The sequence below is a fragment of the Caretta caretta genome, chromosome 8 (genome assembly GCF_965140235.1).
Source record: "Caretta caretta isolate rCarCar2 chromosome 8, rCarCar1.hap1, whole genome shotgun sequence".
Lineage (NCBI taxonomy): Eukaryota > Metazoa > Chordata > Testudines > Cheloniidae > Caretta > Caretta caretta.
In genome coordinates, this window is record NC_134213.1 from 108,285,892 (window position 1) to 108,306,802 (window position 20,911).

The window sequence follows — 20,911 nt, forward strand, 5'->3', positions numbered from 1 at the left end:
GGGCAGCTCAGCTGCCACGAGGACGGTGTGGGAGAAGGAAGGAGGGAGGCCAGGCAGATGGTAAATAGATCTCACTGTCAGTAAGGGGGCCTGATCTCAGCACTGACCCTGCCCCCCCGCCCCCTGGGTCAGCCAACCAATGTTACATACACATCATTAGCAGAAAGTCAGCCAGCGTTTCTAGCCATGAGGGCGACCAGCCACTGGAACAAACTCCCTCCCAACAGCTTCAGATCCAGACTGGCCGCCTTTGGCCAACGGCAAGTCACCTGGATCAGGGGTCACTGGGTAACGTTTAATGACCCGTGTCTACAGGTCAGACTGGGTGATCTGGTCCCTTCGGGCCTGGCACTCTACGGGCTATGAATGCCTGGGCACTGCCTTTACCACACAGCCAAGAGGGCTGGCGCCGGCCCCTGCCATGTGGGCAGCAGGGTGGGAGAACTGCAGGACAGACAGGCCCAGGCCTGGTCTGATGGCACCACAGGAGGGCCCTGTTCAGCCTTGGTGTCTCCCCACGCGTGTCCCCAGATCGATCCCTTGCTCAGCACAAGCAGCACCTCAGCGTCCAGACTGGTCCCACTAGCAGCTGCTAGCCACCGAGCCGTACAGCTAGCCGTGGAAGGGGCACTAGCCAGCGAATCCTGGTGTGCAACGGTGTTACAGCTTCACCGCAGCTAACTGAATGTCTTCATCTTGGGGCAGTCCAGCAGACACACAGGTCTCCCGGCTTCCTGTGCTCACACCAACACAGCTCTGTCCTTCCCCTCCGGCAGCTGGGCCAGGCCTTCCCGTGCTCAAGGCAGAGGAGACAGCATTCCCTGTCCTGAACTTTAGCCTCCCTCCTGGCTCTGCACAGCCACTTTTGCCTTGCAGAGCTGGTAACTGTCTGGGCAGGCTAGGCCGGCCACGCAGGTGCCCCGACGGCAGAGCACAGAGCTGGCAACGCAGGGCTTTCCACCAGGGAGAAGCATCCCAAACCTTCACGCCTCCCAGCGCAGGAGAGCGCTTGCCTCATGGCTGGGGCTGGGGGTCACAAACCTGCACCCCTCCCAGCGCAGGAGAGCACTTGCCTCATGGCAGGGGCTGGGGGTCACAAACCTGCACCCCTCCCAGCGCAGGAGAGTGCTTGCCCCACAGCAGGGGCTGGGGGTCACAAACCTGCACCCCTCCCAGCGCAGGAGAGCGCTTGCCTCATGGCAGGGGCTGGGGGTCACAAACCTGCACCCCTCCCAGCGCAGGAGAGTGCTTGCCCCACAGCAGGGGCAGGGCCCCACAAACCTGCATCCCTCCCAGCCCCGGGCGAGCATGCACCCCACAGCAGGGGTTGCGGGTCACAGGCTCCTGCTGGAGTTGTGCTCTCAGGAAGGAAGATGATCCAGGGCTGCCGGGCTCCACGGTGGGATGGGAGCAGTTCGCAGGCTGAGTCTGAATGCAGCGAGGGGAAGGATCATTTCTCCAGGTGGACTTGGCTGCAAAGCGCCCCAGTTGTGAAGAACGGCTATGAGGCACTGCCATTAGGGTAATTGTTTTGCTGTGTAGCGAGAATGTGCAAAAACAGTCTAATCACCAGCAGCCCCTCCGAGGGTGAACAGGTGAGAAGGCAGGAGTAATGGAGCACCTGGGTGCGAAGAGGCTCTAATTAAATACTCCTGCAAATGAGTGACTCATTTAGAAGTAAAATGATTTAATTTGAGCTCTGGTGATGAATTAATGTGCACCTGGCCCCCCTGGAAGGCAAGCAAAGGAGTAAACAAATGGGCGGCTGCTGGGAACACAGCTGAAGCCCATTCCGCAGAGCTCTGGGCTGGCCAGCCCCACCCGGGAGGGGCCACACAGGTCCAGTATGCGGTAGCAATACGGCTTCATTCCTGCCTGGCGGCCTGCTCCTAGTCCTGGGGAGGGGACCCCCCCTCTTCATGCAGCAGCTCAATGAAGCCAGTGGGTCCCCACCACCGTACAAACTCCACAACGCATCTCTTCCCTCTGCTCCTTCACCAACTAAAGCCGAGTAGTGTCAAGCGATGGGAGGGTCCAAAACTTAACGACTCCAGGAAAAGCTTGAAACTGTCCCAGGTTTTTAAACTACCAGTGAACGAGCCTCTAGTCGCTCCCAGCCCGAAGTAAGCAGCAGCACATCAGACAAGCTCCTCGTTATGAGCATATGGGTTATTACAGCCTCAGGACTCGGCACATGGGAAGGAGCGTGGGAGCCTGCAGAGATAATGTGCAGACACAGAGGCTGTTCCAGACAGCAGAAGCTCCAGTGGGAAACGCGTCTTCCTCAGCAGATCCAAAAGCACTTCACAAACGTGGCTAATGCGCCCAAGTTTTCTTTACAGTGGGGGGAACTGGAAAGCCGGGAGCAGAACATCCTGCTGCAGGTCCCTGAAGGAATCAATGGCAGGTGCCTGGACCACAGTCTATACGTCTTAGCCAGGGAGATCAGTCGCTGCCTGTCCCCTCTGCTCATACAGGAGTTGAGGAGCTGAGCCCATTCCCCTGAGGGCTGTAGGAGCAATGATCACAAAGCTCCTTAGCAGATGATTACAGTCCTCCCTGCTCATCAGCAGCCACGTACAAAATCAGGGGAAAGCAGAGCTGCCCTGACGAGAACCTGAGTGCTGCACGGCACCTGGGCGTGCACACAAGAACCAGCAGAGTCACCTACCAGCTTTTTAAGCCTTGCAGGTTCATACCAGAGAAGCCACTTGGGAGCTTGCTTTGTTAGAAACAGGCCTGGCCCCGGGGATCTCATGGACCTGCCCAGCCCTGCCACCAGCCATCAGCGCTTCCAAGCCTCCTGTGACAGCAGCCAGATTAGCGCAGCCATTGACCGCCGTCAATCTACACGATGTCTTAAATGGGGAGATAACGTGCTCCTGAATCAATCGCTGGCAAAGCTTTCACCTTATTAGTCACATTCCTGGAATGTACGCACTGAATGCCTGCCAGCAACTGCACATTAGTACAAGCAAATTAAACCCAGGACAAGGTTTACCCTGCACTGCTCTGGGACCCAAGGGTCACAGCTCATTACTTACCCTGCTGGGGCAGCCCCTAGCCATACTGCCAGAGAAGTGATGCGGAGTGAGGCCTGGGGCCCAGGTGCAAACAAGCGGCCAGAGGGACCCTGCAGGCTGCCTGTACCAGGATTAGAAATCAGGGTGCAGAGCCTGTCATGCTGAAGGTCTCCCCCAACCCTACTTCTCCCTCTAGCTCTTGGTGCCAGCCCTCCCCTTTCCCGCACGGGGGAGGCGGGGGGGCAGGACCCCGCAGTTCACAGGACAGCGTGTTAATACTCCTGTTGAGGTGGGAATTAGAAGGAGCCAGGGGGTCTGGGGCCCAATGACACAGCTCCCAGGCCTCAGCACTCTCCGGGCACTCCGCGGCACAGCTGTTGGATAACATTTCACAGGGCAGGGCCGGCCTGAGAGCCAGGATTCCTGGGCCTGGTCCCAGCTCTGCTACTGGCCTGCTGGGTGACCGGGGATGGGCCTGGCACCTCCTCAAGGCGGATGAACGCTGGAGAAGCTGGCTGCTCGGCTGGAAATGGCAGGAAGGAGATTTAATGAAGGAGATTTACTTCGGGGTGCACGAGATGCTGACCCCTCCACTCACCCCTAGAGCTCAGCTGGGGAGAACATGCCCAGTCTCCTCCCCTCTAGCAGCCCTCGTGCACTGCCGTCAGCCCGACTCCGGAGGTGGCCATGGCTGCTATGACTCCAGTGTGTCCCCGCGGCAGCGCTTGCTGTACCTCCCGCGAGCACAGGGCTGGCACCTCCGGGGAACCGCGCGTCTCTTGCCTGGGCAGTCGCGCCTTCCAGGAGAAGAGGTGGTCGAGTAGAGGCCCTACAGACGGAGCTGCCTGGACATACTAACAGAGCCAACCTACCAGCGTAGAGCCGACTGGCCGGGGAGACTCGAGAGCATCCCCAGTGGGACACTCCAGAGCCCTGGGCACCTAACACTACCCCTGCCTGCAAGAAGCCTCCTGCCAGCACGGGCTACAGAAACACCCTCAACAGCCCCAAGGGCTGCAAGTGTCAGGGGACAGCCACAGCAGAAACCATCGCTCCCTTGCACTAGGCCACGAAGGGCGCGTCATGTACAGACCCACTCACTTTCCAAGGCTCTTTGCTCTCAGTAACTGGCCCTTCTGCCCTATTCCTGCAGCTCTCCTGCTCCTCAGTCCCAGCTCTCCAGCACAGGCAGAGTCACACGGACAGCGGGGACCGGGCCAGGGGCGGGACCGGGCGAGCGCCGGGCTCCCTAGCCAGAGGGGCGGGGCGGGACCGGGCCAGCGCCGGGCTCCCTAGCCAGAGGGGCAGGGCGGGGCGGGACTGGGCCAACGCCAGGCTCCCAAGCTAGAGGGGTTGGGTGGGGCGGGACCTGACTAAGGCTGTTCTCTAGAACGGGGAAGGTGGCCTCTGCCTGCTCTCCTGTCACCTTGGTACATGGCGCAGCCGCGGTGCCAGGCCCCTGCCCGTCTTAAGATCTCCGTGTGACACAGCCCAGAACTGGGGAGAACAAAAGGCCCGAGTGGCTCTGTCTGGGCAGGCCTCGTGCCTGTCAGTGAGGGGGCAGCAATGCCCAACTCCCCGGTGTCTAGCAGTGTGTGCCACACAGCACCACGAGACACAACGATCCCCATCGGGGCTGGAGCCGACCCTGAGTAACACGCTGATGGGCACCTCGAGGCTGCAGTGCAGACAGGTGTCCAACAGGGGGAGCTCTAACACAGCCTCAGCACAAACCCATCCAGCCTGAGATAAATAATTAACCGGCTGAGCCTCCCTTGCCCTTGTTTAATTCCATTAACCCCAGGCCGTAAATCACTGGGACTCTCACTGGACGCTGCCAACGGCACGCTGGGGAGAGCTGCTGCCAGACCCTGAGTGCTCTGCTTGCCCCACCGGGCCCCGGCCGGCCGCAGGCTGCTCCGGCTCCAGCTCTGCATTAACCCTGCCTGCTCCGGTTCCAGGGTGAACCCTTCTGGCTCCGACCTGGCTGCAGCCTCCGGGAGGGAGCTCCTCCCCCGCGCCCAGAGCAGGCGCTGGGGTTCCCGGATTTGTCCTGGAGCCCCGTGCCCAGGCCCCGAGCACGCCCAGGTTACTGCCCCCTCCAACACAGCTCACTCCGGGCAGTTCTGCTCAGGGGCTGACGGGCTGTGAAAGATCTGCTCTGCGTCTGGGCTGCCTGTTGTGCCTGGAATACGCTCCCTTTACGAGAGCCCCGCACGCCACACAGAGATGTGAGGCTGTTGGCTTTCTATGGGAAAACACAAACTATGGCTCTTCCTAAAACAGACAGTAGAAGGGCCTCCGGTTCACCCCGCTGCACTGCTCCCCAGGCCGGGCCAGTGGCACTGGCCTGCATCCAGCCCCGGGCGCAGAGATTAAGCGCTTGAGTCTGCTCTCTCACTGAGCTGAGTCCCCAGGAAAAGGGGCGGCTGGCGGAGCTGGAAGAAGTCGGGACAGTGGGCACTGGAGGCCAGTGCTTACGACTCTGCAGAGAGCAGCAGTTGCTGCCTTGTGCACATGCTCATCCAGGCTGCAGCACACTGCCCCAGCGCTCCCTGTACTATTTCCACATCCACTGGGCAGTTCCCTTCCGAGCGCCCCAGGACGTCCAGCCCGGAGCGCCAGGCTCCCTGGCTGATTCCACTCCTAGATCCCGGCCTGGGAGTGTGTGACCATCAGCCAAACCCGGTACTGGGATGAGACCAACCCCATTTTCACTAGTGACCCTAGGCACCTGGTGCACACCTACTTCAGCCCACCCTAGCGTCGTTGCCTTATGAGCGTGCTGCGGTCAGTCATTCCACCCGAATCTGGAGTCCAATGTGGCGGAGTCCAATGTGGCAGAGTCCATGGGAAGGCATTACATGCAACAATCAGCTATTTAATAGTTATTCAGCATGGAAAAAGAAAAGGGGAACTTGTGGCACCTCAGAGACTAACCAATTTATTTGAGCATAAGCTTTCGTGAGCTACAGCTCACTTCACTGGATGCTCACGAAAGCTCACGCTCAAATAAATTGGTTAGTCTCTGAGGTGCCACAAGTACTCCTGTTCTTTTTGCGAATACAGACTAACACGGTTGCTACTCTGAAACCTGTCAGCGTGGAAACTACAACTGACTGGTGCTTTCAACCAGCCATGATATTCTACAAAGGGAGAACAAGAAGAGAGCAGCACAGGGAAATGGTTAAGGGAATTTACTTAATGCTAATTTTCTGAACCAGTTCAAGAGCTTGCTATTGTGTGGCAGGCTCTGAACGGCAAAGACAACTCTCACAGGCAGCTACCCAGAGCACTCACAGGCCTCTCCTGGGATACAGAAAAGATAGAATCAGGTTACAGCAGATCCGAGAGTTTTGCTTTAAATTTCAATTGGATTCATACAAAAGAATGAGGCAGGCAGGTTGGAACGTGCACAGGGTCGCCGTGCTCACGGCAAACAGACGCACAAAATGGGGGGTATGGCATTTCAGCGCACACTCACTGCACTGCAAGCTAGCGGCATTAACAAGGCCTCTCCCTGGATCAGGAGAGCTGTGCGTGGAGTGGCAGCTACTTGGCCGATATGCCCAGTCTCCTCAGAGTCCTCCATCACACAACCCTCTCCAGCGGGCTGCCACTTGTCCCTCACCTTGCTCACTTCCTTTCCAGCATGTATCATTGTATCTTGTGGGGAAGCGTCCTGATCCCATTGCATAAGTCCATGGAGATAGGCTCCAGCAGGGGGAGGCCCCAGGCAGAGGCAGATAACAATTCCAACAGCAGCGATCACACATGCACAGGACTCGTTCCCAATCTAGCCCCACTTAAAACTGGAGGGGGGGGGGGATAATTTATGAGTTATGCCTCACACAGCTGAAGTGGCTCCTCTAGGGATGTATGCAAGCCGAGGAAAACATTTCGACTGCCGCTGCGGCTCTAATGGCTGCATGGGAACTTCTCCCCAAATGAGAACTTTTCAGATTGATCGGCCAGTCTGGCCAATGGCTCCAGTGGGAGCAGGGCTGGAGCATGCCAGGGACAGACGCAGCAATTCGAGTGCTCATTAACCTCCCGACACCCGGCTTGGCAGGCTCCTCAGGAAACAGGGGAGAGGTGGCAGGGGAGCCCAACCACGAGTGATAACAGTTTGGGTTCTCAGAGTAACAGCCGTGTTAGTCTGTATTGGCAAAAAGAAAAGGAGGACTTGTGGCACCTTAGAGACTAACCAATTTATCTGAGCATAAGCTTTCGTGAGCTACAGCCCACTGGAGCAGCAGCAGCGGTCTGGGTTGTGGTGCAGGAAGGACTGCAGGAATTAAACAGTGGGGAGAAGGTTGCAGGTCGGGACCAAGGGGTATCCGCAGAGTGGGGGTTGGGGGGCCCAGGGCGAGACCTAAGAGCATCTGCAGAGCAGTGGATGGGGGCCCAGGGCAGGACCGAGGGGTATCCACAGAGCAGGGAGGGTGGGGGGCCCAGGGAGGGTATCAGCAGAGCGGGGGGTGGGGCAGGGCGGGACCAAAGCGAATCAGAAGAGTGGGGGGGACCGAGGGGCAGAAGAGTGGGGGGGTAACAGCACAGTGGGGGGCCAGAGCGGTATCCACAGAGTGGGGGGATGGGGGCAGTGGTGAGCTGGAGCCGGTTCGCACCGGTTCGCTAGAATCGCTTGTTAAATTTAGAAGTCCTTTTGTGGGACAACCAGTTCTAACAGGGCTTCTAAATTTAACAACCGGCCTAAAGTGGCGCCTTAGGCACCGACTCTGTGGGGGCTCCGGGACTGGAGCACCCATGAGGAAAATTTGATGGGTGCAGAGCACCCACCGGCAGCTCCCTGCCCTGCCCCGCCCCCGACCCCAGCTCACCTCCGCTCCGCCTCCACCCTGAATGCACCGCCCTGCTCTGCTTCTCCACCCCCTGCCCCGCCCCCCCGGCTTCCCGCAAACCAGCTGTTCGCGCGGGAAGCTGGGGAGGCCTGAGAAGCAGGGGGCGGCTTCGCACTCAGGCCCAGGGAGGTGGAGGCAGAGCGGAGGGGAGCTGGGGGGCGCGAGGAGGGCCACCCGCGCCGCAGCAGGTAACCCGGGCGGGGACTGGGGGACGCCTGCTTCTCAGCTCTCCCCGGCTTCCCGCGTGAACAGCTGATTCCTGGGAAGCCGGGGGAGGGGGCGGAGAAGAAGAGCGCTGGGTGGGTGGGAGAAGCAGAGCGGGGCAGCACGTTCAGGGGAGGAGGCGGAGCGGAGGTGAGCTGGGGCCGGGTGCCGAGCTGCCGTTGGGGGCTCTGCACCCACCAAATTTTCCCCGTGGGTGCTCCAGCCCTGGAGCACCCCCGGAGTCGGAGCCTAAGGCGCCACTTTTGATGTGATCAGTGGGGGGAGCAGCTGCTCCCCCTGCTCCCCCCCCAGCTACGCTCCCCCGCCCCTAGGAGCCGGACAGACCTGCCGGATGCTTCCTGGGAGCTGCCCCAGGTAAGCACCACCAGGACTCCGCACATCGCCCCCCAGCAGGTCCCTCTGGCTCTTAGGGGCGGGGTGGGCACCCCCTATGGCGGCCCACGAGACCTTCCTGCCCGGTTCTGGGGGCAGTCAGGGGACAGGGGAGGGGGGTGGACGGGGCGGGAGGACGGGCGTCAAGGAATGCAGGGGGTTGGATGGGACAGGAGTCCCTGGGGGGGCGGGGGGGGCTACGACCCCCTCGTGGGGTGAGGAGGGAACCGGTTGTTAAGGTTTTGGCAGCTCATCACTGGGTGGGGGGGCATGGAGACTTAGGGAGGGACCAAGGGGTATCAGCAGAGCAGGGTGTTTAGTGTCGTGACAGATGTGGGACACCGGGTGCTGCAGATCAGGCCTGGGCGCTTCGGGATAGCTACGCCATGTGACGAGGGAAGCAGCCGTGGAGCTGGAGCTGAGGTGTGTGTGTGTGTGGGGGGGGGGGAACCTAGTCTGGAAAGGGGGTGCACAGGGAAGCTGTGAGCGTGGAGGGAGTCGGAGGTTTGGCCTGACGTACCTCGGCAGAGCTGCAGGGCACAGCTTGCAGAGCGAGTGCCCAGGATAGGCCTGGATCAAAGAGAACAAACAAGCTCAGCGCAAGCCCAGTGCTGGGCGAGGTGCTGAGAGCCAGGAACCGCTCTGCTCTCACACTCCCTGTGTACGTAACTGGGCTGAGCCGGATTACGCTCCTGGCACCACCAGGGCCAGCAAGCGCTCTGCTGCCCAAGGCCACCTCCCCAGGGTAGGGCCCCATCATTACAGCCCAATCACCCATGGGAGCAGCATGGAGAGCCGCCAAGCTCCATGCTGCCTCCTCTGGGGGATGCTGCACACGGACCGGCCCCCCCCCCGCTGCGCATGGCTCTCGGGTCGGTCTCCCAGGAACACATGCACGCCTGTCTCCCTCTCTGCAGCTCACCTCGTACTCCTGGGAGAACCTCAGCCCGTCGTTGGCCTTCAGCCTGTCGATGTTGTCAGCGAGATCCGTCACCGGGATTGGCGGGTGGTCTCGCATACCTGGCAGGCCGAAGAGAGGGGGAGGGCAGAGTTACTGCTCTGCGCCAGGCAGGAGCGCGCGACGGCAGCACACTGGAGGCGGGCAGTGACTATGGGACGCGCTGGGCGGGATGGATGGCCCGCGGCATGCTGCGCGGGGGACAGAACAGACGGGATGTGCAGGATGGTCATGGCCAGGTGAGCATGCTCAAACGTGGGCACAGGGCCTGGCCGTGCAGAGGGGAAGCCCCGCTCCGCTCACAGGCCGAGGAGGGTGGTAATGCTCTGCCGGGGCTCCCGCACAGGCTGAGGTTGAACACACTGATTCTCAAGAGCGCTAGGTTCCCCTGGGGGAGGGGTGGTCTCAGGACTTACCCCTAACGATTACAGGGTCCCCAGAGGGGCTACTGAGCCCCTGCCTTGGCTAGTCTTCGTGGCAGCCAAAGGGGCATGCACACCAGTTGCTATTTACCCACCGATGCTCCCAGGGGCCCGTGCGGGGCAGCACGATTCCCGGCCCCAGGCCTGCCCCCTCGCATCTCAAACCAGCAGCTGTGAGGGAGAGCTCTGGGTTTACCGCAGGCACCTCCTCTGCAGAGCTGGGTGCCAGGCCTGGGCCCTTACGGACCTCAGGGCTCCCACTCACTGGCCAGACTGCCTCCACCGCGCTGCGGCTGTGCCAGGCAGGCTGGTAGGAGCTGGAGGCCCTGTAGGGAGCTGGCCTGCGTCTCTCAAGTCCCCATGGCCAGTGTGTTTGAGCGTTGATGGCACATGGCCCTGCTGGGAGGTCCGGCTGGCTGGCGCCTGTCCCTGGTGAGGAGCGCAGAGCCCCAGGAGGGATGGGCTGTATCACACGGGGACAGGATAGAGATCAGAGGAGGGAGCCTTATGACAGCATTTGGGGTTTACAGCCCAGGCCCCGAAGGACCCTTTGCTCTGATCCTGAACTGACAAACTGGCAGGAACGTGGCTGGAAAACAGCTCGTCCAAGTTCTCAAGGCTTGTGGCACCGCAGGCTGCTCTGTGGGTTTCCCAGAACCCCCACGTGGTTAACGATGATTAATGGGCGATGTTGTTGGTACACAAGCAGGGAGGCAGGCTGGAGCCCAGCCAGGAGCCTTCCAACAGAGCTCGGCAGCCTGGCTGGCAGTGACAGGCTACGACAGCAACCCAGCAGGAGCATCCACCCAGCAGTGACAAGCCACCAGGTGGCAACGCGCAAGCGTCACTGCACGCTGCAACGCAGCCACTGGGGAAACCACCAACTCTCCCAGCCACGAGGGCCTGTCACCACCCTCTAAAGGGAATTGCACAGTGCTCGGAGTCCGCCCCACACGTGCGCCCTCCCTCCACCGAGTGCCGCGAGCACCACCCCCGCCATGGCATAGAGCACTGCCCGACAACCGACCTGGGGCAAGGTGGGGTCCCTCTGCCGTGGCATTAGGGTCATCTCACAGTGACTCGCTGTTGGTCTCCACACTGAGGCCACTGCCCCACCCGGCAGAGGGCACAGATCAGTGCTCCGTAGCCCCGAGCCGTCCATGCGCTGCGCCAGGGCACCGGGGAGCAGCTGTGCGAGTAATGGGCATGTAGGAGAGCTGGCAGGGAGGGGGACACAGGCTGGAAGATGTGTGCTGTGTGTCAATCCAGTGCAGTACCTGCCTCAGCATGGCAGAGCCATGGGACCACAGCTCACACCACAGCTGCAGCTGCACCCTGCCGTGTGGGATTCCCCGTTAGCTGGTCAGGGCCATGCTGCAGCAGGCTGGGAGCACTTGAGCTCCAGGAGCAGCCCTGGGGGAGGGGCGCAACACCTTCCCCAGCACAGTGGCTCCCGAACAGCACCCACATATGCCAGGGGGAGGGGTCTGGAGAGCTCTGCTCTGCACAGCTCCTTGACTTCAACATGCGTTTCCAGGGAGGCCTCTGTAGCAGGCAGAGTGGAGATCAGAGAAGTGCTGAGAACGCTCCGGCAGGCCCTTGGTGGGGGAGGCCAGAGATCCCCACTCATCCCGACAGGACTGCAGGCTGCAAAGCCCTTAATACTGGCCAGGGGGTGCCATTCCCAGCTCTTGTTCACGTACTTGGCTCCCCAGCACCGGTGAGACAGACCTTTACAGTTATTTGGGGGTGAACTCAGTCTGAGGCTCACGAGAGACAGAGACTCCTAGCTACTCACACAGCTCTGCTCCTACACTGCTCTGCGCTTGCTTCTTGGCCAGGCCCTGTGGTCTGGGCCAGCTGTGTGGTGATTTGAAGGCTGAGGGCTGTGTACGCACCCAAGTTATTCTGGATTAATGCAGGGTGTGGATTTAAAGTGGAGCAACTATTCCGGAATAACTCCATGTGTAGACAAGCCCTGACAAGAGTCCCTCAGCATGCAGAGAACCTGTCCCCTCTGCTGTATTTCACTGGTGACCAGAGCTGGTCCATCCAAGGCGAAAGGAGAGTGTGTTCAACCCCTGGGCCACGGAAGGCCCTTCAATTTGTCCTTTTAGGGGGTTTAATTGTCTGCCTCTAAGGAAATGTCTGTTGTCCTGCCCACACCTGAGACGGAACTTCACAGCTGCAGAGTGCCCCATGCCCAGCTGTGCCCAGCGATCTGCCAAGGGACACAGCAGATTGGGCTGCATGAGCTGGACTGGAATGCAGCTCTGAAGAGAGACAGTTGTTTGCTAATCAGCTGGGATTATTTTAGTGAGATCCTCAAGGCCAAAAGCCTTGTAGCCCCCAGACTGCTTTTGTGCTGTGCTGAACTGCTGGAGTGTGACGCAAATGGCCCCAGAACCTGGCCTGTGTGGGAGGTCTTGGCCCATTAATCATGTTAGAAAGTGAAATTACTGCCACTCTAATCTGCTGTGAGTGAGGGTGACCTTCAATGACATCATAACAAAAATTACAGAGATGAGAGAAAGGGGAAGAGAAAGAAAAGCAAAGTGTCAAGATAAATACAGGAGGGTGAAAACTAACTTGAGATATTCGGGCAACTGGGGACACTGGAACCTGCAAAGAAAAAAAACGGGGCAAGAACAGAAATCCCATTAGCCGTCAGACAATCATCGCAGAGGTTCAGAGAGGGAAAGGCAAAGAGATGAGGATGCAAAGGAAAGAGCAGAGTTTGCTGCATAAAAGCAAGGACAAGCTGGAGGCTCCCTCCTGCACTAATCCAAGCCACACGGGCGCACTGCCTGGCTGGGGAGCTGTGATAACCTAGCAGTGGAAGAGTCAGATTTTAACCCCAACCAGCACACTTTACTGCCGCTGGGGTACAAATTAATGTGCTGCTCTGAGTATGTGAAATGAACACACATCCCACCCTGACCCTCCATCATCCCCCTGCAAACCCTACGACTGCCCATGCCTCCGGGGGAGGCAGGTGTGAGGTTAAGGAGCGGACGTGCACTGGGGAGGGGGATAGAATCACATTCTTCCTGGTGGACAGAGAACACGGCACCGCCCAACCTAGCTTCCGCTGCAGGGTCAGGCCTTTGGAATTCCAGCTGGCCGCTGTCCTCTCCAGCAGCTGGGCTCAGCCAGAGGCCTCACTGCAACACATTCTACCGCTTAGCAGAGACACAGTCTGGCCAAATGGCACATTAGTACAAAGAGGCTGACAATTCGTAAAATAACCTGGGTCTAGAGCAAGAACCATTAAAGCAATAAGGCTTAAAATTTAATAATGGCAGGTGGATTAATTATGCATTAAACAAGGTTTTCCCAGCCTCTATGGTCTCCAGCAGGGACTATCAGCCACCAGCCCGTGCAGGTCTGATTCCAACATGTCTCGTTCGTATCATGCCCATACAGCGCTGGGGATGCATCTCGGATGGCGGACAGCAAAGGTGCCGTTTGTGCCCCCTGGGCTCAGAGCCCGTCAGCGCCCCTTCATTCATCAGCACAGTCCCCTCATTTCTAGCCATGAGACTCCCCTTCCCACCAGCCGAGACTCAGCAGAAGCATTAGAGGGACAGGAAATGAGAGAGAAACTTTGCTTGGGAGGGAAGTGCCAGATCGCTGGAGACGTGGGCTCAGCAGCCAAGGAAACAGAGCCATCTCTGGGGAACTGGGCTTTCCTTCCCTCACACCTACCATCTGTGCTCCATTTGTCCTGATGCATGGGGAATGGGAGGCAGGGGGAGGCCTGCACCCCTCTTCCCACCAAATGTGTTTCTTGTGCAGATCTGTGTAGGGTCTTGCCCCTTTGTGCAGCATGTGACAGAAGCACATCTGACATCCTTTGCCCAAGGGTAGGGCCTATGAATGCATCCAGGGCCCCTGCGGGGACAGGATCCTACACAAAATCCCAGCCAGCCCCAGTGCTCCAAATAATTGCAAGGAACCATGGCTGCTTCTCGCTGGGGAGTGCGGCTGGTGCATGGAAACCAGATTTGGAAAGCACGTGCCCGGCATACAAGCAGTCTGAGCAAACCCCCAGGTACTGTCACCCTAAGGCCCTGCTGCTGCACCTCACCCGTCCCCAGCTCCAGCCTCAGCCCTGCACTCTGTGCGCTGGCAAAGCCCTGATTGTGAGCTCTCAGCTCCTCCTTTAGCTGACTGCTCCTCCCTCTCCCAAGACAGTAACAAACAATCTTCTCCAAAGTTGCTGCGTAATATTTGCTTCATTTCATACCCTGATGAGACCCTCAGCCCACTATTTATGGCAGAGTTGTCACCGCATCCTTCCCCTCCATGTGGAACACGAGCCTGGCATGAGTACTGTCTAGCAGCTACACAAGCCTGAACCTCCTGCAGCCCCCCAGCCCTGGCCCTGTCCAACCTCCCCTCTCGGCAGAGGAAGGGGAGAGCTGGGATGTGGGGCTGACTCAAAGAGCTGCGAGCCAGCGGTAAGAAGAAAGCTCTCGCTCACCCTCCCTGCCCAGACCTAGCAGGCTTCCCTCAGGACACACTCCCTTCAAAAGCCTCCCATTAGACAAAAGCTTGTAGCCAGAGAAGCAGCAGGAAGAAAAGGAAAGTAGGTTCCGTCCTAGGAAAAGTCACAGGCTGGAAGGCAGCAGGGACCAGGGCGTGCCCTCATTTACTGCTAACTGCCCCCACCACTGAGACAACCCAGTGGCCCTTCTGCTGCATCGAGGACTTGGGCTATTCTGAAAGGGGCTCAGTTAGCTTGGGCGTGCCGATCTCTGATCACGCTAATGACAGACCTGGTGCTTTCAGAGCCTTCAGAGACTCATGGGCTACAAAGCAGCAGCATGAGACGTCTCTGCACTGGAAAGTACAGTTGCCTCCAGTGGCTGATACACTGTCTGCGGATGCCAGGCACCACAGGACAGTGCAGGCATGACTGGTGATGCTCCACAGCAAACAACTGCACGCAAAACTCCCTGGGTGTGACCGAACCCTCGTCCTCTGGGCTGCCAGCACTGCCCCCAGCAGCATCCCTCTCTGTGCTGGGGAGGAGCTGTGCTCACAGCTTCCTCGCTTCTCCACACAGGAGCAGAGCAGGAGTAACCTCCTCTGGAGCCATCTATCAGATCTCAGTGTGGGAAGGGGCCTGCCCTGCCCAGACACAGCTGCTGTCTGACAGCACAGCCTCTTCGGCAGGCCAGCATCCCTCGGGCTGGTCAGAATGGAAAATCCTCAGAGCTTCCCTGAGCCCTGAAGTCTCCCTGCCAGAGCCTCAGCACAGACACTGCAGCAATTCCCCTGATCAGCCACGGTGCAGCCACGTCCTGCAGTGTACAAGCCTCGCTAACCAGCAGGGAGTGGGAGGGCCTGACACACACCAGGCTTCTGCCTCCTGGCCCCTCCAGGCCCTGTGCGGCCGGGGGAGCAGCATGTCAACGCACGGAGCAGAGATGTGGGAACTCTGCACAAAGACCACTGGCCTTATCGCTATGGCTGGGAAGGGGCAGAACGTTTCAGAGAGTGCCGGGAGCGAAATCCCCTCGGCCCAGTGTCTGGAGGTGGGAGGGAGCTCTGGGACACCCCAGCGAGGGCAAGCACTGCAGCAGCATCCTACCTGGGGTCTGGTAATTGAGGCGTCTCATCTCGACAGGGTCAGAGGAGTGAGCCAGCAGGGAGTCCTTGAGGCCGATGGAGTGCTCGTCCTTTGATGAGGGGGAGTTGGCTCTTTTCCTAGGGAAGGAAAACACACAATTGAGGGGCACAGTGAGGAAGTGCAAGTCCCATAGAGCAGCATGGCGACCATGCGCACAGCTGGTGCTCAGGCAGCTGCCTGCCAGCAAGGCAGACATGGGGGGCTGAATGTACTGATGGGTGCCTCTGACCATGAGCTCGGCTGCTGCACTCCGGGGCAGGGAGCGCCACTCCCTGAGCAGCTAAATCAGCTGCCCAGTCACTGTCACAAGGGAAAGCAAAACCACTTAAAAGCCCTCCCTGCCTGGCCCAGGGCTGCAGACGGGGGCCATGCTGGATGTGTGTGGGGGGGGATGGGGCGAGGGCTGCGCACAAGAGTGGCAGTCAGGACTCCTGGGCTCTCTCCAGTTCTGGGAGGGACTGGCAGGAAGTGTTCAGAGCAGGGGGCCAGGAGGAGTCAGGACTCCTGCATCTGAGACCCAGCTGGGCCAACACCTCTCTGTGGGACCGTGTCACTGGCCTAAGGTTCTCCACCTACAGAGCGCGGATGAGCACTCTGACTTCACACTGCAGGACGACAGGGGCTTACCCAGCAAGTGTGTGGGAAGCCCTCAGGAGATGCCATATTCCGCACAATGTATTTATCAGAAGCAAAGAAGAGGAAGCAAAACCCCATTACCTCTTACTCTCCCTAGGAACTATTTCCTGAAGCGGAAGGATATTGTCAATTTTTTTTCCCAAGTATTAAAAGAAATGAAATGTCAAGAACCATAGTGTAATGGCATAAAGACTCTTCAGGGTATGTTTTATTGGGCCATTAATACATGTCTGGAATGGCTGAAGGCACCCAAGGCGTGTATTAACGGGACAATAAAACACACTGTTGTCTCTTAATGCTGTATTTATGTCACCACCTTGGGCGCTGATCTTGGTGTAATTCACTAGCTATGGAAGGACAGACCAGATTGGTAATTGGATGGGAGACCTTTAAGGCAAACTTGGCACTGCAAGAAGTGCTATGGATGTTTCAGATGGCACCGCTCTTCCCCTTGGGTTACAACTAAAGGGAATGCCCCCATGCGGTGCTAGGGGGCACTGTGCTGTGTGGAGTGGGGACATTTCTCTGGGTCAGCGCTGACCCAAATGCCTCAGCGTAGAACTAGAGGGTGCTGCTGGGATACTGGAGGCTTTGTCTTTTGGACAAAACATAAACCCAGGGGGCTGCCCCACTGGTGAATATCAAAGACCCCACAGCTTTCTGTAGGAGACGAGCATATTGTCACCAATATCCCAGGCCAATTTTACCTTGTGTCCCCATCTAAATTCACCAGCTTTCCTCCCCTTTCTAATCTGTTCTGAGGAGTTGCTGGGCATTTTTAACAGCTGCCATGTTCCGTCCAGAAGTAGCTGCATTTCGGACTGGTGGCTGACCAGAGTCTCACATACCTGACAGGAAAGGTGCTGTTCCAGGGCAGGGTATTACTACATACACACTGATACAGAGCTGTGCACACGGGTTTCTGCATTAGTGCCGGCTGTGGGGAGCGGCAAGACGTCATTCATTGTTTGCTGATTCTAGGCAACAGAACTTTCCTTCACTCGGGGCACCCAACCATGACTGAAGTTCAGTCTGCAGCCACAACGTGTGGATATTGGGACTACAAGACATTGGGGGCGATCGGCAGGGGAGGAGCAGCATGTGATCCTCACACCATGTGGAGTCATCCAAGCATCCACCAAGTCCTCTGACTCTTTGAGAGCCAGACAGGAGAGTTCCCGGACTCAACAGCATCAATGGAAGGAGAGGGAGAAGTGCACACGAAAGCACTGTCTCTCCTGCTCTCAGACACCATGGTGAGACACGGCATATGCTATCGTACTTTGGTCCCCAAGTCCTTGGACAATGTGACTTGGGTCTCTGTGGGGAAGGAGGCAAAAGAGGTGTTTGATATTAGTCAGTTTCAAAAGCCCACACAGGGCTTCTGTGAAACCAACAAATCCAGGCTGTCCAGACTTTCATGCAATGTACCAATAGTTGGATTCAATCCATTTGCATTTGAAATTTAGAACTCCAGGGAGAAAACCCCTCAGAAAAGAAGCTAGAGAGCGAAGCCTTAGGAGAAACCAGCCGGACTCAGCACCCGGAGGAGAGCTGGGAGGCAGTGTGTGCCGGGTGCTGCTGTCTCACAATGCCAAGTGAAGAGCACAATGAAACCGAGTAATTTAATTTCTGAAGAGTCCATCTCACAATAGGGTCTGGGGAGCACAAATAAAACAAAACAAAACTAAGCCAAGCTGGGCCCAGCACCCAAAGGGACCTACAGACAGATAGACAGACAGAGGGAAACCCAGATGAGGGAATATCTGCCCTGGGCTTCCACAAAACATTCCTTGCGTGGCTCAGAAACCACTTGTGTGTGTCAACTTCCTTAAAAGAACCCTTCCTGGCAACAGGTGAATTGCCACACAGGGCCATCTGGGTGTGGGCTAATGCGTCAAGGCAGGGGTTGAATTATGGAGCCCAGCTCAGATGACACTTTCCCAAGCAGCACAAGTCCCTTGTCAAAGCAATGGCCACAAGCTGGCATTGCACCCGTGGTAAGGTCAGGGTAAACTTTACCAGCTGCAGGAGACACCATGTTACAGACACCTAAGTTCTCAGTTGAAAGACCAGCTATTCTGGGAGTGCACAGAAACCCCTATAATCACCTACAATCTACTCTGAAACATTTCTAGATTTGTAACCCATTTGCAAAAGACTCTGGCACAAATCTTGTGATCTGTGATTGTCGGCCACGTGAATCGCTAAAGGCTGAGGGGTAGGATGTGGCCACTGCCTTCAACCCTTGGCTTTCACCATGCCTGCACACAGGGAAGCAGGGACACACCAGACAGTAGGTTCTTAAAGGGGGAAGTAGATTTTAAACTTTAATCGAAGACGGAAGAGAAAAAAGATTCCTACCTTTCTTGTTTACTAGATCCAGAGAAAAGCAGAAACAGAAGAAAGGAGGTGATCACTGACTGCACATGCACAGAGCTCCATTTAATCAGAGAACAAAGCCAGCTCCCTTCCCCCAGCACAAAATACACATAGAAAGAGAGAATCCAGGAGGTGAGCTGATAGACTCTAACCGATTACAATTGAGTGGGCTATAGAAACTCATGTAAATGAACCAACAGCTCATCACAGAGACTTACAATACAGGGTCACACTACAGAGCTTACGGCCCAGGTATGGGGACTAACCCAGGGAGCTTGGAGGGCTGGTCCTTCAGCAGGGAGCCCGCAGCGCCAGTGGGGCGCTCAGCTAGAGCTGTGAGGGGCATCAGGAGGAGCAGCAGCATTTCTGTCTGGGTTTAGCCCCGAGTGTCCTTGGCCTGCAGAGGAGTGGAGTGAAGCAGGCAGGCTCCTCAGGAGGGGCACCTGAGAGGGGCCAATCAGGCGCCCACATCTTCAACTTCACCAGGACACTCCGGCTCTGGAAACCAACCTGGGGCAGCTAACCCGAGTGTAGGGGGGACTCCTCCTGGCATGCCACCAAGGACAGATAGCTTCCCCTTCCCCCGGGGCCCTGGACCTCCAGCCTCCCTCTTCTTTCTGTACCTGGGGATTCACATTCATGCCCCCAGCCAGCCGTCTACTGCCTTTGCAAACCAGCCCTATATGCTGCTTCGCACGTCCTCCACCATGCCTGTAGGCCCTGAACTGGGAGGGGCAGCATCAGATGGGGATGGGGAACGTGGGTCTGACGGAGGGAGGGAGGGAGGTCCCTAGGTGCTGACATGCTGTGTGGGGAGCAGGCCTGGCTCTCACCTTTTGAAGAGCAGGATAGCAATGACGATGATGATGATTAATATAACGGCCAGCACCGGTCCCATCACCCACAGCATCTCGGGCTCGTCCTGCTGCTTTGCTGAAGACACTTCCATCACGATCTCATCCGAGTAGGGGCTGGCTGCGTACCTCTTCTGCAGAGCACGGTGCGGGGGGGAGGAATGCAAACATCCGTTAGGCTGAAGGAAACAACCACCTTCCATCCTATTGTATGGCCCCCTGCCTCTGCCCAGTGTGGGGGGGCCTGGCTCCCACACCCAGGGCTCCCCGTGCGCCCGGGCATCGTGCCAGCAAGCCAGGACACAGCACACATGGATATCCGCCTTGTCCCCCTCCTGCTCCTGGGAAATGGCACAATCCAACTTAGAGCAATTCTCCAGCCAGCCAGCCAGCCGAGCTCCCTAGGTGCCGAAATGGAACAGCCCAGCTAAGAGCAACTCCCCACACTAGCAGCCCTGTTAGTCTGTAGCTGCAAAAAGAACAGGAGGACTTGTGGCACCTTAGAGACTCACTTCATCGGATGCATGCAGTGGAAAGATGTATATACACAGAGAACATGAAACAATGGGTGTTACCATACACACTGTAACCAGAGTGATCAGGTAAGGTGACAGATTTCAGAGTAACAGCCGTGTTAGTCTGTATTCGCAAAAAGAAAAGGAGGACTTGTGGCACCTTAGAGACTAACCAATTTATTTGAGCATAAGCTTTCGTGAGCTAGCAGGAGAGAAAAAAAACCTTTTAGCAAATTACAGGCTTTGAAATCCCAGGCACCGGCTGGCTGATGAGCGCTAAGTGGTTTATAACACCTATTATGCCAATATAAACACATCTCCCCAGGATGGGGCTCTAGTAGGAGAACCCCTGCCAGGCCAGACACTTCTCTTGAGGGAACAAAAGGACAAGAGACGTCTCTGTGTGTCAGCTCTGTGAGCAGAAATCTTGGCGCAGGGGTCTCTCGCTAGCAGGGTCCTTCCAAAGACCTAGGTGTGGTGGCCCCGTGACCTCCGGCCTCCAAGAGGCTGCTTCTTACAGCGAGTACAGCAGGGCAGGATTAACAGACCCAACGCACAGCTGCAGGCTTGTTATGCTGCCGTTGCTAAGGCTTATGTCGCCATGGCATCGCTTCACAGCTCAGCCTTACTGGGTCAGAGGGGTTAAATACTGCAAAAAGCAATCCCTTCCGCCTGGAGAGAAAGCTGGAGCTGCTCAGAATAGCGCCTGCTGCCCTACGCTCAGGAACTAGAAACTGTCCAGCCTCGCCACAGACAGAAAGTTCTGGTGAGAGAAAAGGTGCCCGTGGATCTACACATTGCTTGCTTTATGGTCAAGTTAAGACACACACTACACCTGGGTGCAGGTGCGAAGGGGCGGGTGGGAAAAGCAAGCGAGCCTCACATAAATGCACACCTTGATCTCCTCTCCTGGGCATCCCGGGTACAAACAGGAGTAGCATACGGACAGGCCTGCTATCTACGACCCCATTCCGGCGTTGGACCTGTGCATTGCATCTAGTCAGATTTATCAGCAGCCTGCAGT

The 20,911-nt window shown here is 57.5% G+C and overlaps 1 protein-coding gene across 12 annotated transcripts in view; it reads right to left on the reverse strand.

Annotated features, from left to right (window-relative positions):
- PTPRF (protein tyrosine phosphatase receptor type F) overlaps positions 1 to 20,911 on the reverse strand; it is a 605,446-nt gene that overhangs the window by 27,138 nt on the left and 557,397 nt on the right. For 8 of the 12 annotated variants that reach the window (XM_075131917.1, XM_075131916.1, XM_075131912.1 and 5 more), the window contains 4 exons: positions 19,352 to 19,506; positions 15,462 to 15,577; positions 12,452 to 12,484; positions 9,405 to 9,502 (listed from right to left, as the gene is read on the reverse strand). In XM_075131917.1, the coding sequence (XP_074988018.1) occupies positions 9,405 to 9,502; positions 12,452 to 12,484; positions 15,462 to 15,577; positions 19,352 to 19,506 (402 nt within the window). The remainder of the gene's footprint in view (positions 1 to 9,404; positions 9,503 to 12,451; positions 12,485 to 15,461; positions 15,578 to 19,351; positions 19,507 to 20,911) is intronic. The other 4 variants (XM_075131918.1, XM_075131914.1, XM_075131913.1 and 1 more) reach the window with 1 other exon arrangement.